A 12,550-nucleotide genomic window follows, 5' to 3' on the forward strand; every position below is an offset into this window, starting at 1 on the left:
GGATAAGATGGAGACCTCCTTTCCACTTAAAAATAAGACTTTGAAATTGAATGTAGTTGGGCATCAGAATACTTTAGACAGACCTGTTTACACTCTAGTCTCATTCCTACTAGTGTCCATTTGCCACTCTTACGTACTCCTTTTGGCCCAGAAGTGGAAGGAGGTCACCGTGAGAATGAGAGTCCTTTGACCCTTGTGGCCACAGGTTGCCAGCATCCGAGATAGTGGCAGTCAGGTCACCTCTTAGGTGGAGCCAGCTGACAGCACAACGAAGCAACCCCCCCCCCCCCCCCGTGTCTCAAACCATCAGCAGGGCTAAATTGTTGTGTTTTGTGTGCTGAGATATCCAAGGAAGACCTATGGCATTTTTTTCCACTTTAAATAACTGGCAAATATGTGAATAAATTCTGGACAAATTACACTGGAACATCCCAGCCTCTGGAATTAGAAAAAATCAATCATAATGTTCCCCAATTCAATTCACATTGGATTACAAAAAGCAACATTTTGTGTACATTTGATAAAATTTTAAGTACAATGAAACTTCATTATATGTATTTATATATCAGATCTAGATTTTCCCATTTTCCTCTCCCATAAAGGATTATCACTTAATGAGATAACATGTTGATAAAGCAATGGTTCCTCCTCAGAATGTTTTCCTTATACAGAGCTCCAAACAAGGATGCCTGTGCTTGATTTTGAAGTGAGGAAGTTTCACTATATTTTTGAAGCCTAATTTTTAATGAGTTTATTTCAGTAATGAAGTCATCAACACCCTTTTCACCTTTTATGACGTGTAGGTATTAAGTTGCTTTTTACATGTATTTTAAATGCAGTTATTAAAACATTTTTGCATTCCCCATCAATGAAAATTTTCCATGTACACAAAATAGAGAATCATAATAAAAACTGTTCAGTTTATTTTCTCTAGGTTTTACTAAAATATTTCTAAACCAGCCACAAAATATCTGTACATCAAAATGGTAAATTTACAATCAAGACTGCAAATTTAATCTTTTCCATTGTCTCTCTTCTCAGTGCCATGCTTGTAACATTGATAGAAGGTAGACACTAGGCAACTGGTAGTGAAAGAAAAAAGTCCATTCTTTAATGAAGAATTCAGATACATTAGCCATTTGTTATTTTATGGTGGACAGTTTTACCTTAATGTTCATTGTTATTTGTTGGCAAAATAAAAGTGCCTTAAGTTAAAAGTTTGTTTGGAGATCAATTAATGAAATCACCATCAGTCATATTGCATTTATTTACAAGTCTTTTTTTTTTCTTTTGCATGTCCATTATAAATTTAATATTGTAAATGTACTCAAATTCATTTACATGCCTATGGCTGCCTTTGATTAAACTTCTTCCAAAAAATAAACTTTGTCCAGATGTTGACTTTGTTAAATTTTTATTTCAGGTCAGATTACCTGAACATACGTTGTTGCATAATCACTACCAAGTGGATTCCTTGCTGTGCACTTGTAGATCCCAGAATCCGAGGTTTGGGGATTCTGAATTGTGAGGGTACCTTGGGGATGAAAAGGCTCAAGTCCGTGAGTCCCCCCTTTATTTGTCATTGAGAGCAAGGCGTGGTCCAGCCGCTCCCATGTGATTTCTGGCTTGGGGACTCCCAGGGCCACACATTGGAGCCGGACGGCTGCTCCTATCCTCGTGAGAATGCTCCTGGGTAGGCGATTTGTAATTCGGGGTGGGTAGGCTACAACCATTACTGGAACAGTAATCAGTGCATGGCCAATGCTATTTTGAGCCATACAGACATAGTTTCCTCTGTCATAAGCAGTTGCTTCTTTAATGACTAAGGTGCCGTTTTCATGCAGTATGTATTTTCCACTGCTTTGAGGCCTATCTATTATATAACCACTTGGTGTAGTCCATTTGGTATGTGGCTTAGGGCTTCCATCGGACACACAGTGCAGTGATGGAGATTCTCCAGTGATACAGTAAACTGTTCCTAGTGCATAAGTAAGAATCACTGGCTTCTGGCCAATTTCTAACACAATTAATTTTTCAATGTAGCCGACTTTATTTCTTGCTGCACACCGGTATTTCCCTGCATCATCCCGAGTCGTTTTAGAAATGATAAAAGAACCATTGCTTGCTATCAGATACTGAGAAGTTTGAAGTTCATTGGGAAATCGGGTGCCATTTGGTAAAATCCAGATTATTTCAGGTGGTGGGTTTCCATCAACGGAACAATTCAATGCTGTGGACTTTCCAAGCTGGGCAACAATTTTTTCATTAAATGGATTTCTGAATGTTGGTCGTCTTAGCATTTCCAGTACTTCTAACTGTACCACCAGCACGCTCTCTCCTCCTTCATTCCGAGCCACACAGATAAAATCTGCCGAATCTGAAAACCTCACATTCCTAATTTCCAAGGTTCCATTTTTATGAACTGTGATTCTGCTTCCATAGTATGGGGCTGTGAGGAAAATATTGTCTGGCATGATCCACATGACTTGAGGAGATGGTGTTCCTTCAGCTCTGCAGTCAAAATGTTTTTTGGAATGCCTCACAGCTGTGGCTTTGATGACCGTTCTGTTTGTATACAGACCGTTGATCAATGGAGGTGTGGAGACAACATCCAGCTTGTACATTTTGGTGTCATCCCCACTGGGATTTCGAGCCACACACACATACTCTCCAGAATCGAGCAGTTTCACTTTGTTGATGGACAAAGACCCATTGGCATGGAATGTGTACCTATCCTTAGAGAATGAAATCATGTCATGGGAAGGCAGCAACCAAAATATTTTTGGTTTGGGTTCACCGATGACCTCACAGTCAAGGACCACTGTGTCTCCAGCCTTGATTCTCATGTTGGTCTTATAACCCTGCCGGATCCGTGGGACAGCTGTTATCACTGTTAGGTGCACCTTCATTTCATCCTTCCCCAGAGTGTTCTGGGCATAGCAAGTATAATCTCCTTCCTCTGCTATCCCAACTTTGTTGAAGTACAAGGTTCCATTGTCAAAAAGGGTATACCTCCTGGTCCTGCGGCCACTGTCATCAGCTTGCATTGCATTGTTTATCATCGTTCCATCAGGCAAACTCCAAGATATCTCAGGCACTGGGGAGCCGGAAGCCTCACAGTCAACTTGGAAATCTTTCCCATGAAATACTTGCTTTTTAAAATGTTGCTTGTGATCAATTTTGGCTGGTTTCAGTCGGAGGCTCACATGCATCAGTATCAGATCGTCCCCCATTTTGTTTCTGGCCACACACAAGTAGTCACCACCATCTTTTTCTGTTATTGAGCCAATAAACAAGGATCCATTTGGGTAGACATGGATACGGCTGCCCATTCTAAGGAGAGAAGAGACAGATTTGAGTGTGCAGCTCTTAGCAAGGGGTGAGGGGAGTTGTCCTTATTTACATAGGACTTGCTTTATGGACATTTTCTTAAATTGTTGCAATAAAATTAAAATCAGCACTACTTATTTACTGTCTCTTAAGCCATTTCCCGAGAGATAAAATTAACAACAGTTAGACTTTAGTGAAATGAAACTCCTTTACAATGGTGGTTTGGAAGATACAATGCTGAGAATGCTAGAAATATTGGGGGATGCCTTAGACACAGGACTTTCTTGACCATTTTAGGTATCAAATGATTGCCTTGTGATATGTCCATAAAGAACTTCCATGAAGACTTGGCTCAGAAAAGATGCCAGATTCTATTTTTTTAAAAAGTTAGTAACAAAATAATTAAGAGTTATTTGGTTGCAAAATAAGTTCTGCTTTGCTATGAAGAGAGGAGGTGCTATGAAGAGAGAGGAGCCTGCTGCCGCATCTGACCTTTGCGAGCAGCTGTAAAGCGATTGGTCTCTGCATTTTGTCCAGCTGTGTGCAGTACAGTTTTTCTCCCTCAAATTATTACACAGCATGCCATTACCACAGTGAGCCACCAGATGGCACATCTTTCCTGCTAAAACCAAATTTAGCTTTTCAGAAAGACCGGCGGAAATTGAATTGGTGCTAAAACCAGGATCAGTGTGGTACATTACAAAAGGTACAGTTATTTTTAAATCTTTCAGTAGTTCCTCACTGTACAGCCAGGAATACTTCATTTAGAGAGTATTTATTTAGACACTTAAATAGCTTAAGCTTAAATAGCTTTAGTAACAGGCTGGTTCCCAAACTCCTCTTTTTCACCATGTTCTACTACCATCTGATATTCCTTCCTAATGCTTCTCAAAGTTAGATGCATATGAAAATCATTTATGGAGCATCAAACGAGACTTACCTCCAGAATTTGATTTAATTGGTGTGGAGTGTGGCCCTAGGCATCAGGAATCTCAGTTTTCCAATGGTTCTCTTGTGCAGCCAAGTCTGAGAACCACTACTCTCAGTCTTGGCTCTCAGAAACAGTTCTCTGATCCCAGGCATCAGTATCACATGGCGCCTGCCTCATTTAACATGCATGTTTCCTGGCTTCACTTTTCAGAGATTCTGATTCACTCGATCTGGCCAGGGATCTGGGAACCCACTGAGTAACAAATGTCCCAGGTGATTGTGACTCTTACGAACAATAAAGTTTGAGAACTAGTCTCAAATTTTAGCAGGCACTAAAATCACCTAGAAGGCTTTTAAGAACACAGATCGCTTATTAAAAGAGAATCGGTTTCTGATTCACTGAGTTCTCAGGCAATGCTAATGCTACTGGCAAGGGGACTGCATCCTTGGGAAACCACTGATTTAGAGTGACCATGTCCCGCCCCCAAATCTGATGTATCTGGAGGTGGTAATATGTAAGAAGAGACTACAGCTGTTCCTTTTAATAAAGTGATGTTTTTCAGAGAAAATTTACTTTTCAAAATAGAGCGTTCCCCAAGTAAAAGGAAGCATCTGTAGTCCATCTAAGGCAATGCTTCTCAGACTTTATGGAGCATGTGATTCATCTGGGTGATCTTTTTAAAGTGCAGATTCTGACGCAGCACGTCTGGGCTGGGACCAGGCTGCTTTTGTAACAAGCTCTGAGGTTCTGAAGAGCGAGGTTCTGACAGAGGAAACCATTCTGTGCTGAAACAGGTCACATGTGTTGAAAGACAGGTGGTGTTCCGAGTCTGAGACTATTTAAAAACCCAGAAAAGGCTTTTTCATTCAGGTGACAAGTAGACTTTAAGAAAGTGACAGGGTTTTGCTTAGTCTGGTCATGGTGGGGTATACTCTCATAAACATGGCTATGATGAATGTTTTTGCATTTTTAGAATCTAAAATTCAAACTTTAGAAGCTGTGAAATGGAAACAGCAAGGACTTTCTTTTTCTTGCAATAAATTGCCCCTTTTATTTGATATATATAAAGCTTCTACGTAAAGAATATTCTTGCCTTTTTGAGCTTAGTGGCAAAATAATAATTGAGGTGTTCATCTGGCAAACAAGTTGAATTATAAAAGAAAAAAATGCCAGTACCTCTGGTGGGCCCATGGTAGCACCTGTGATCTTTATTTATTTTTTTAGGATTTATTTATTTGAGAGAGAGAGAATCTCAAGCAGACTTCCTGCTGAGCAGAGAGCCTGATGCAGGGCTTGATCCCATGACCCCAAGAGCATGACCCAAGTGGAAGTCAAGAGCCAGCCACTCAACTGACCAAGCCACCCAGGTGCCCCATCTGTGATCTTCATACACTCTGCTGCCTCTTCCACAATTTGAATACTATGTGTCCCATAAATACTTACCCAAGCAAAATATAAACGACCTACTTAATTTCTTTGCTGTTTTTATACCTGAAGGATCTGTTGAAATACCTGGTTAAGATTTATTCTGAGATAGAAGTAACGTGTTTTAGAACACTCTCCAGACTTACTTTGGGTTAACTTTTTAAAAGATTCCTTAAATTTTTTCATGCCTCTTGATAAAAATTTCCATCTTCCAAAACTGGCTTAACAGCCAGTAAGTGTTTTAGACCTTTTCCTTAACAACCTAAATTTTGAACTTACCTGTTATTCACATCACAGGTTTAATGCTTTCTATAGTTGCATTATGGTTTTTGCACAGGTAGTGGGAATTGTATTCAAAATTACACAGAATTTTGATTGCATTACAAAATTCCCTCCTCTTTTTGGATAGAGAAATTATAAAGACCTTTCTGTGGTTACCATTTTAAAGCTGTCACAAGTATGAGAGCAAATGAGATTGTTAATCTGCTTTTAACTATTGTGTAAATTCAGTAAAAATTGAATAGTTGGCCCTTAGAGTTAAGCATGTAAGAAGCTTCGTTTTTACATGTAGCATTAACCTCAAAAGGATTAGGTCTCTTTAGAAAGAGTTACTTTTACATGCAGAGTCTATGAGCTCTCTAAATCTGCTGTTGGCCTCACTGTAGCACCTTTTCCATTTCAGAAATTGTACAGCGAAATAGTTAAAGAAGATAATCTCAACACAGAGGTATGGTTTACCTGTGCCACTGGTCGACAACAGCCTTGGATGGTAGCCTCCAGATTATTTTGGGTTTGGGTTCCCCAATGGCTGAGCAGTTCAGTAGTAATTTGTCCCCAAAATTCACCTCAGTCCACCTCTGGGATGCAAATTCTATCCTGGGGATGGTTTCTTGCTCTTCCACTGTGAGAATGACCACTCTTCTCTCCGAGCCAGTGGAACTGGTAGCAATGCATTCATAAGTGCCCCTGTCTGAAGAGGCTACATTTCTTAGATAGAGAGTCCCATTTGCAAATAACAACAACTTGGGATTTATAAACTGCAGTGGTTTCACTTCAGTGCCATCAGAGAGGACCCAGTGGACACTAGGCTGAGGAGTTCCTTTGGCAGTACAGGGCAATTTCAAACTTTTACCCCAAGTCCCTACAATGACTTGCCTCTTTTGCTCTAGAATAACAGGTGGGGCGGCGATGACTTGTATTTTGACCAGCAATGAATCCTGGCCAGCTGAGTTGCTGGCCATGCATCTGTAAAAGCCCCGGTCATAAATGCTGAGATTGTGGATGACCAACGTTCCGTCAGATGTCACCAGGGCCTGCCCATTCCCCTCAGATGACTCGGAAACCACTGTTTGGTTTGCGAGAACCCAGGAAATTGTAGGACTTGGTCTACCTTCAGCTCTGCACTTCAGTTCCACAGTGCTTCCAGAGTGGACTGTGATCTCTCTGGTACGTCTGTCCAGGATCCTGGGGGGATAGGAAACCACGGATAACGTGACATGAAGGTGGTCGGTGCCAAGGGGATTGGATGCTGAGCACAGGTACTGTCCACGGTCCTGAATGTCCACCCTCTGTATGGCCAGGGTGCCATTGGACAGCACCTGGAATCTGCTATTCTGTTTCCTTTTAGATAAATCAAATCCTGATAAGAAAGAAATTTGTAGTTGTAAGTCAACAGAGTTTAAATAGAACACAAATTGTTCAAGAGGAAGTCTCAAGAAGAAAGCTTTGGGGGTACTGTTAGGCTATTGAGAGCAAATATATTTAAAATTAAAATTAGGACACTTAGTGGTAAGAGTGTTAAAATATTCCTAAAAGCTTTTTATTTCCATAATTTTAATTTAAAAAGCCATTATGGTTCAATACAGTGGCCCTTCTATTTTTCAAATCATATTTCCCTGTATTTGCTTTCAAAGCATTACAAAAAATGTTCTTAATTAACATCTTTTAAAACCTTCTAATGAGCAAAAAATGTTATGCAGCAAATGTCTAATGAGAATATCAATAGTTTCTGTATCCTGGAGAGATTTGAAACCGGTGTCGATTCTTTGGATGTGTAATCCTGAAACATAACACAATCTTTTTCTTGTTTTATGATTAAAGAAGACTAAGTGTAAAAAAAACAAAAACAAACAAACAAACAAAAAACAGTGTCAGATACCTGATGAGACTCTAGTCCAGAGGATGGTGGGCAGGGGATTTCCAACAGCCTCACAAGGAAGAAAGGCATCTGAGTTAGCAGGAACAGTAAAACTTGCTGCTTTTCCTCCAACTATTCTGGGCCTTTCAAATATATTCCTAGACAAAGAATCAAAGGGAAGGAGTTCAGAGGTTGTTATTTTTTGAATTCGTGTCTTATCAAAGCCATTTTCCTTTGCAGTCTTCTTAATATCCCAATCTGAAGCATGAGTGATGTCCTCTGGCAAGCCTGGACTAGGCAATATGCTCACTATTGGCATTTTGCCTTTTTCAGCAATTTCTGGGTATGACTTGTGCCAGAAGTGGTTTTCTGACCAGGGAGAGGAAGTCAGTTTAGAATTCTGTGGTTTAACGGTTACTGGTGCTGGCATGGAAGTAGAATGAAACAGATTGGAGTAGATAAAGTGGGTGGTTCCAATTGTGACCTTGACATTTGGGCGAACTTTAGGAGATGTTGCAACCTCTGCTGCTAATTGCTGTGGACTAGCATTGTGCCTAGAGTGTTCACGTGGCTTGACCACTGTATTTGTCATCATCCTAAAAGCGGGAGCTGCCGTGTCGTCTGTGACAACAGTTTGATTATTCAAGGGTTGGGAGGTGGGAATTGGCATTGGAGCAGCACTGCTACTCAGGAATGGTGGCATGGTTGAGTGTCTAACGATTGTGCTCCTAGTTGTGGTGCTCTGGTGTAGTTTGCTGGACAAAGTGATTTCAGAAAGAATTCTGCTCTTCAAAGTCTGAGTATTCTCTTGGCGTCTTTCTTCAATTCCGTCTGTCAGACTAAGCATTCTTGGATAAAGATCCATTGTACTTGAAATTCCTTTCATGTTTTCTAAGGGGGGCGTGGTTGAAGTTTCAGCTGCAGTTAGATCAGGAGGTGTCATAGTAGTGGCTACAGTGAAGCCGGAACTCTGACTGGGAGAGGAGTGTGGGTCATTCCTGTTCCTCTGAGGCTCCTTTTTTCTTTGTATGTTTCGTGTGCTGGGTCTGGCTATTTGGGTTTTACTGATAATGACTGATGCAGGGGCAGTTGGAAGAACAGTCAGCCTGGCTGTCTGCTTAGATATGAAATCGGTACTTGATTCTTTGCTTGAGATACTAGGAGGTGTAAGGTAAACTGGTGGAAAGGGCAGCTTCTTCATTGTTGGGAGACTTATAGGACTGTGTGTTTCAGTGATATTTTGGTGAGTTGTAGCCGATGTTATAGATGGAATTTGCATCACACTTGCCGAGAGTGTTGTGAAATGGAAAGGGAAAACTTTATCCGTGGGTAAAGCAGGAGATATTTTAGTAAGCACTGTGGCTGTGTTTTTTGGTGAGCTAAATTGATGCTGCTTCTTTAACCTCTCTTTTTGGACATGGTTATTTACAAATATCTGATGCCAGGGAATTTTCCTTCTTAAAAATCTTGTAATGGCTGTAGTAGTAGACATAGATGGCTTGGTGGTGGGATCTGGAAGTGGTGATATAATCATTGACTCCCTTTTAAGTTCACTGGTATTAGACACACTTGGGTAATCATTATTTGGAATAGGAGTTTTTTCCTCAGGTAAGGAGTTGGGGGCATGAGTCATAACTGCATCAGTTGGAGTCCCTTGTGTACCTTTGGCACTGAAATATTTTATTGTGGGTATTGTTTTCTCAGTATTTGCATTTGGTTTGTTCTCAAATAGTAATGATGGATTGTGGACTAGAACTGTAGACTCTTCTGTGACTTTGGCAATTTCAGCTTTGGTGAGCATGATGGGGGAAGAACTTGGAAAAGACAATGCTGCCGCAGCAGGGGTGAGCCTATCCCTGGGAGAACAGGATGGGCACACCACATTGGCCTCTGTGGCTGAAACTGTAGTAGTGCTTTCTTCAGAAGAAACTCTGAATGTTGGTCTCACAAAGCCATATCTATGCTGTCGAAGAACTGGAGTTCTATATGGGCTGATAATTCGACCCCTACCCCAAATTTTCCTCCGTCTTCCAAAGCGCCTGGATGTTAGTGGGATGTTAGTTGTACTATTTCTTGGAATCTGTGACTGAGAATGAGCAGCAGTGTATGGGCCTGAAGGTATCTCAGAGGTGTTAAGCTTTTGAATGATGTATGGATAGAAGTGATTGCTCCTGGGGTCACTGACTCCTGTTACAGATACCTGATGGCTATTTGTGGCATTTACTGACCCTAAGAATATATCAGCTTTGCTGTTAGCACTACTCAGCATTTTGATATTGACATCTTTGCTTATAGTCCCCATTGCTTTTGGGAGTGTACTTTGTAAATGCTCTTTTTTCTTCCCAGTGTTGTCAGCTTCCTGAAATTGTGTTGCTTCAGGTAATAGAGGAAAGATAGTGGAGAAATTTTCATTGGTTGTGCCTCGCATTTTGCTTAATAAGGTTGGGTTTATATTCTTTGACATGGTTGTAGTTTTAATAGGAGATGGTTTGAAATCTGTTGGTTTTTCAGGTGGTAGGGTTTGTGGACCCACAATTGGAGAGACTTCAGTGACAGCACTTATATTTGTCACAGAGCTATCAGGTATTTTTCTGGAATTGGCAATCACTGTCCTTGCCAGAACACGAGGAGCCTTAGTTGCCAGGACCATCCGTTCCTCATCGGGAGGGAGCATGCCTGAAGGGTCTGTTTCCTCACCAGACACATTCAGGAGTTGGGTGACCACTGGAGGGGGTCTTGTTGTAGTATATTCTTGCTTCTCGGGCATAGGATTCTTTTTAGCTTTTTCTAAAAGTGCTGCCCAGTGCCGTGGGTCAATTCTCTGAGCAGAGGAAGAGAAGGGCCTCCTGTGCTCTCTAAAATGTCGATTTAGTGAATCTCCTCGCCGCCGGTGTATTGACGCACGATAGTTATGCTTTTTACTTGTGCTCAAGACATGTTTTCCAGTCTCGACTCCCACTGGAGCAGATGAAGGGAGTTGCACAGCTGGTGGGTCCTTAAGGTGGGCAGTGGGATTGGGCTCATCAAATCCAGATCCATCTTTTTCTACATGAAGCTCTACTGGCTTTTGCCCTTTTGCTTTGACTGAAACTTGGTTAATCAAAAAGTCAACCCCTGATGGGTTGGCTGCCACACAACAATAATAACCCTGGTCTTTTGAGGTGATCTGTAATATTCTCAGTGTGCCATTGTTCAGAATTTGCTTGTCTCTGGAGGACTGATAAAGCACAGTGTTTCCTGGAAGAACCCAGCTAACAGAGGCATCTGGGATACCAGAAGAATGACAGGGAAGGTCAAGTATTTCACCAGTGAAAACGGTGTAATGAGCCCCATTTTCATGATGGGCTTCTATGGGGGGCTCTACCACAGTGATTCTATAGGTGAGAATATCTGCATCATCATAATTGGTGCTTATGCAGTGGTATACGCCTGTGTCAGAACTATCAGCCATCTGGAGTTCTAGTTTTCCACTTTTGTCTATTAGGATTCGTCCATCTTCACTAACATATGGGGCTCTCACTTTACTCCCATCAGCCAGAAGCCACTCCAAATGTGGGGTAGGGTCTCCTTGGCCTGGGCATTCTAGGCTAGTGGTCCCACCAGTCAAAACAGTGCGTTCCAGCTTAGTATTGTTATCTCTGGAAATCATGGTCCATTTATGCTTCACTGGCCTTGTTTCTGCCCTTGGTAAAGTGACTTGAACATCACTGCAGTACTGGATATGCAGTGTACTGAGTGTGACGGCAGTTCTGTTCAGCTGCAGGGAGATTTGGTCTTGCATTAACCAATGGGGATCTATTGTGAGATCAGCCTCTATGTCAGTAAAGATGTCTTCAGGTTTAGGAGCCACCTGTTTATACTTGTAGTAGCGTTGTGGTGTTTCAGTGAGCAAGTGGCTCCTTTCTAGAATCAGAGGAGAATCACTGTACAAAGCCAGCACTTGCCATACTTGCTGAATGTGATTGTTATCTATGTTACACACCAGAAATGTTGAAAATGATGTATTTAGCATGATAGAGTCATTTTCTTCAGTGAATGCAATGGATGATGTCTTTGAGGGCTTTTGGATACTGCAGACCATGTTAGCTTCATTTCCAAACTGATCTGTCATATTCAAAGTGAGGGAGCCAAAGGGTGCCATGAAATCTTGGAGAGATATGGACACAGGACTGCTGTCTTCCAGAAGAGTCAGGTTCTTTAATTTCAGGGATGAGTCAATGGTTGGCTTGGCACACAGGAAAGCTGCAGCTGGGACCATAGCTAAGGGAGTGCCCTTAGAGATCCTGGGGTTCACGCAAAGTGGACATTGCTGAGGACTGGAAGGACTTCTGTCTTTTTTGCATTTTATTATATCTAGGAAAAATGACAATTGAGTTATTGCCAGCTGTGGCCTCTTTACATTTGAGCTTTTTAAAGAAATAGCTTTTGCTAAAATTTGAAAGAACAATTTGGAAATTTTAGTGTTTAATAGAAAGTTTCCTACTTTTTTGTCTTTAGGTTGATTTCTAAACAAATATTGTCTGTTCACCCTGCCCACAGTATTATATCTGTGGTCACAAGGATTTTTATCTGTCTTGTTGATTGCTTTATTTCCTATACGTAGAAAGTGCCTGATATATATTTGGTACTCAGAAAATATTAGCTAAAAGAATAATTTCCTTATATAGGGAAATGAAACGTATGTGTATGTTTCTCACTTTTAACTAAGAGTAGTTCAGTTCTATTTC

General features: G+C 41.1%; 1 protein-coding gene across 1 annotated transcript in view; it reads right to left on the minus strand.

The window, feature by feature from the left end:
• The window catches only part of IGSF10 (immunoglobulin superfamily member 10), a 50,929-nt gene continuing 38,379 nt past the window's right edge, over positions 1-12,550 (minus strand). The window contains exons 5-7 of the mRNA XM_080821848.1: positions 7,845-12,176; positions 6,425-7,325; positions 1-3,333 (exon numbers count right to left, since the gene is read on the minus strand). Coding sequence (XP_080677974.1) covers positions 1,425-3,333; positions 6,425-7,325; positions 7,845-12,176 — 7,142 coding nt within the window. The 3' untranslated portion in view covers positions 1-1,424. The remainder of the gene's footprint in view (positions 3,334-6,424; positions 7,326-7,844; positions 12,177-12,550) is intronic.

This window comes from Martes martes (genome assembly GCF_963455335.1).
Source record: "Martes martes genome assembly, chromosome: 1".
NCBI lineage: Eukaryota > Metazoa > Chordata > Mammalia > Carnivora > Mustelidae > Martes > Martes martes.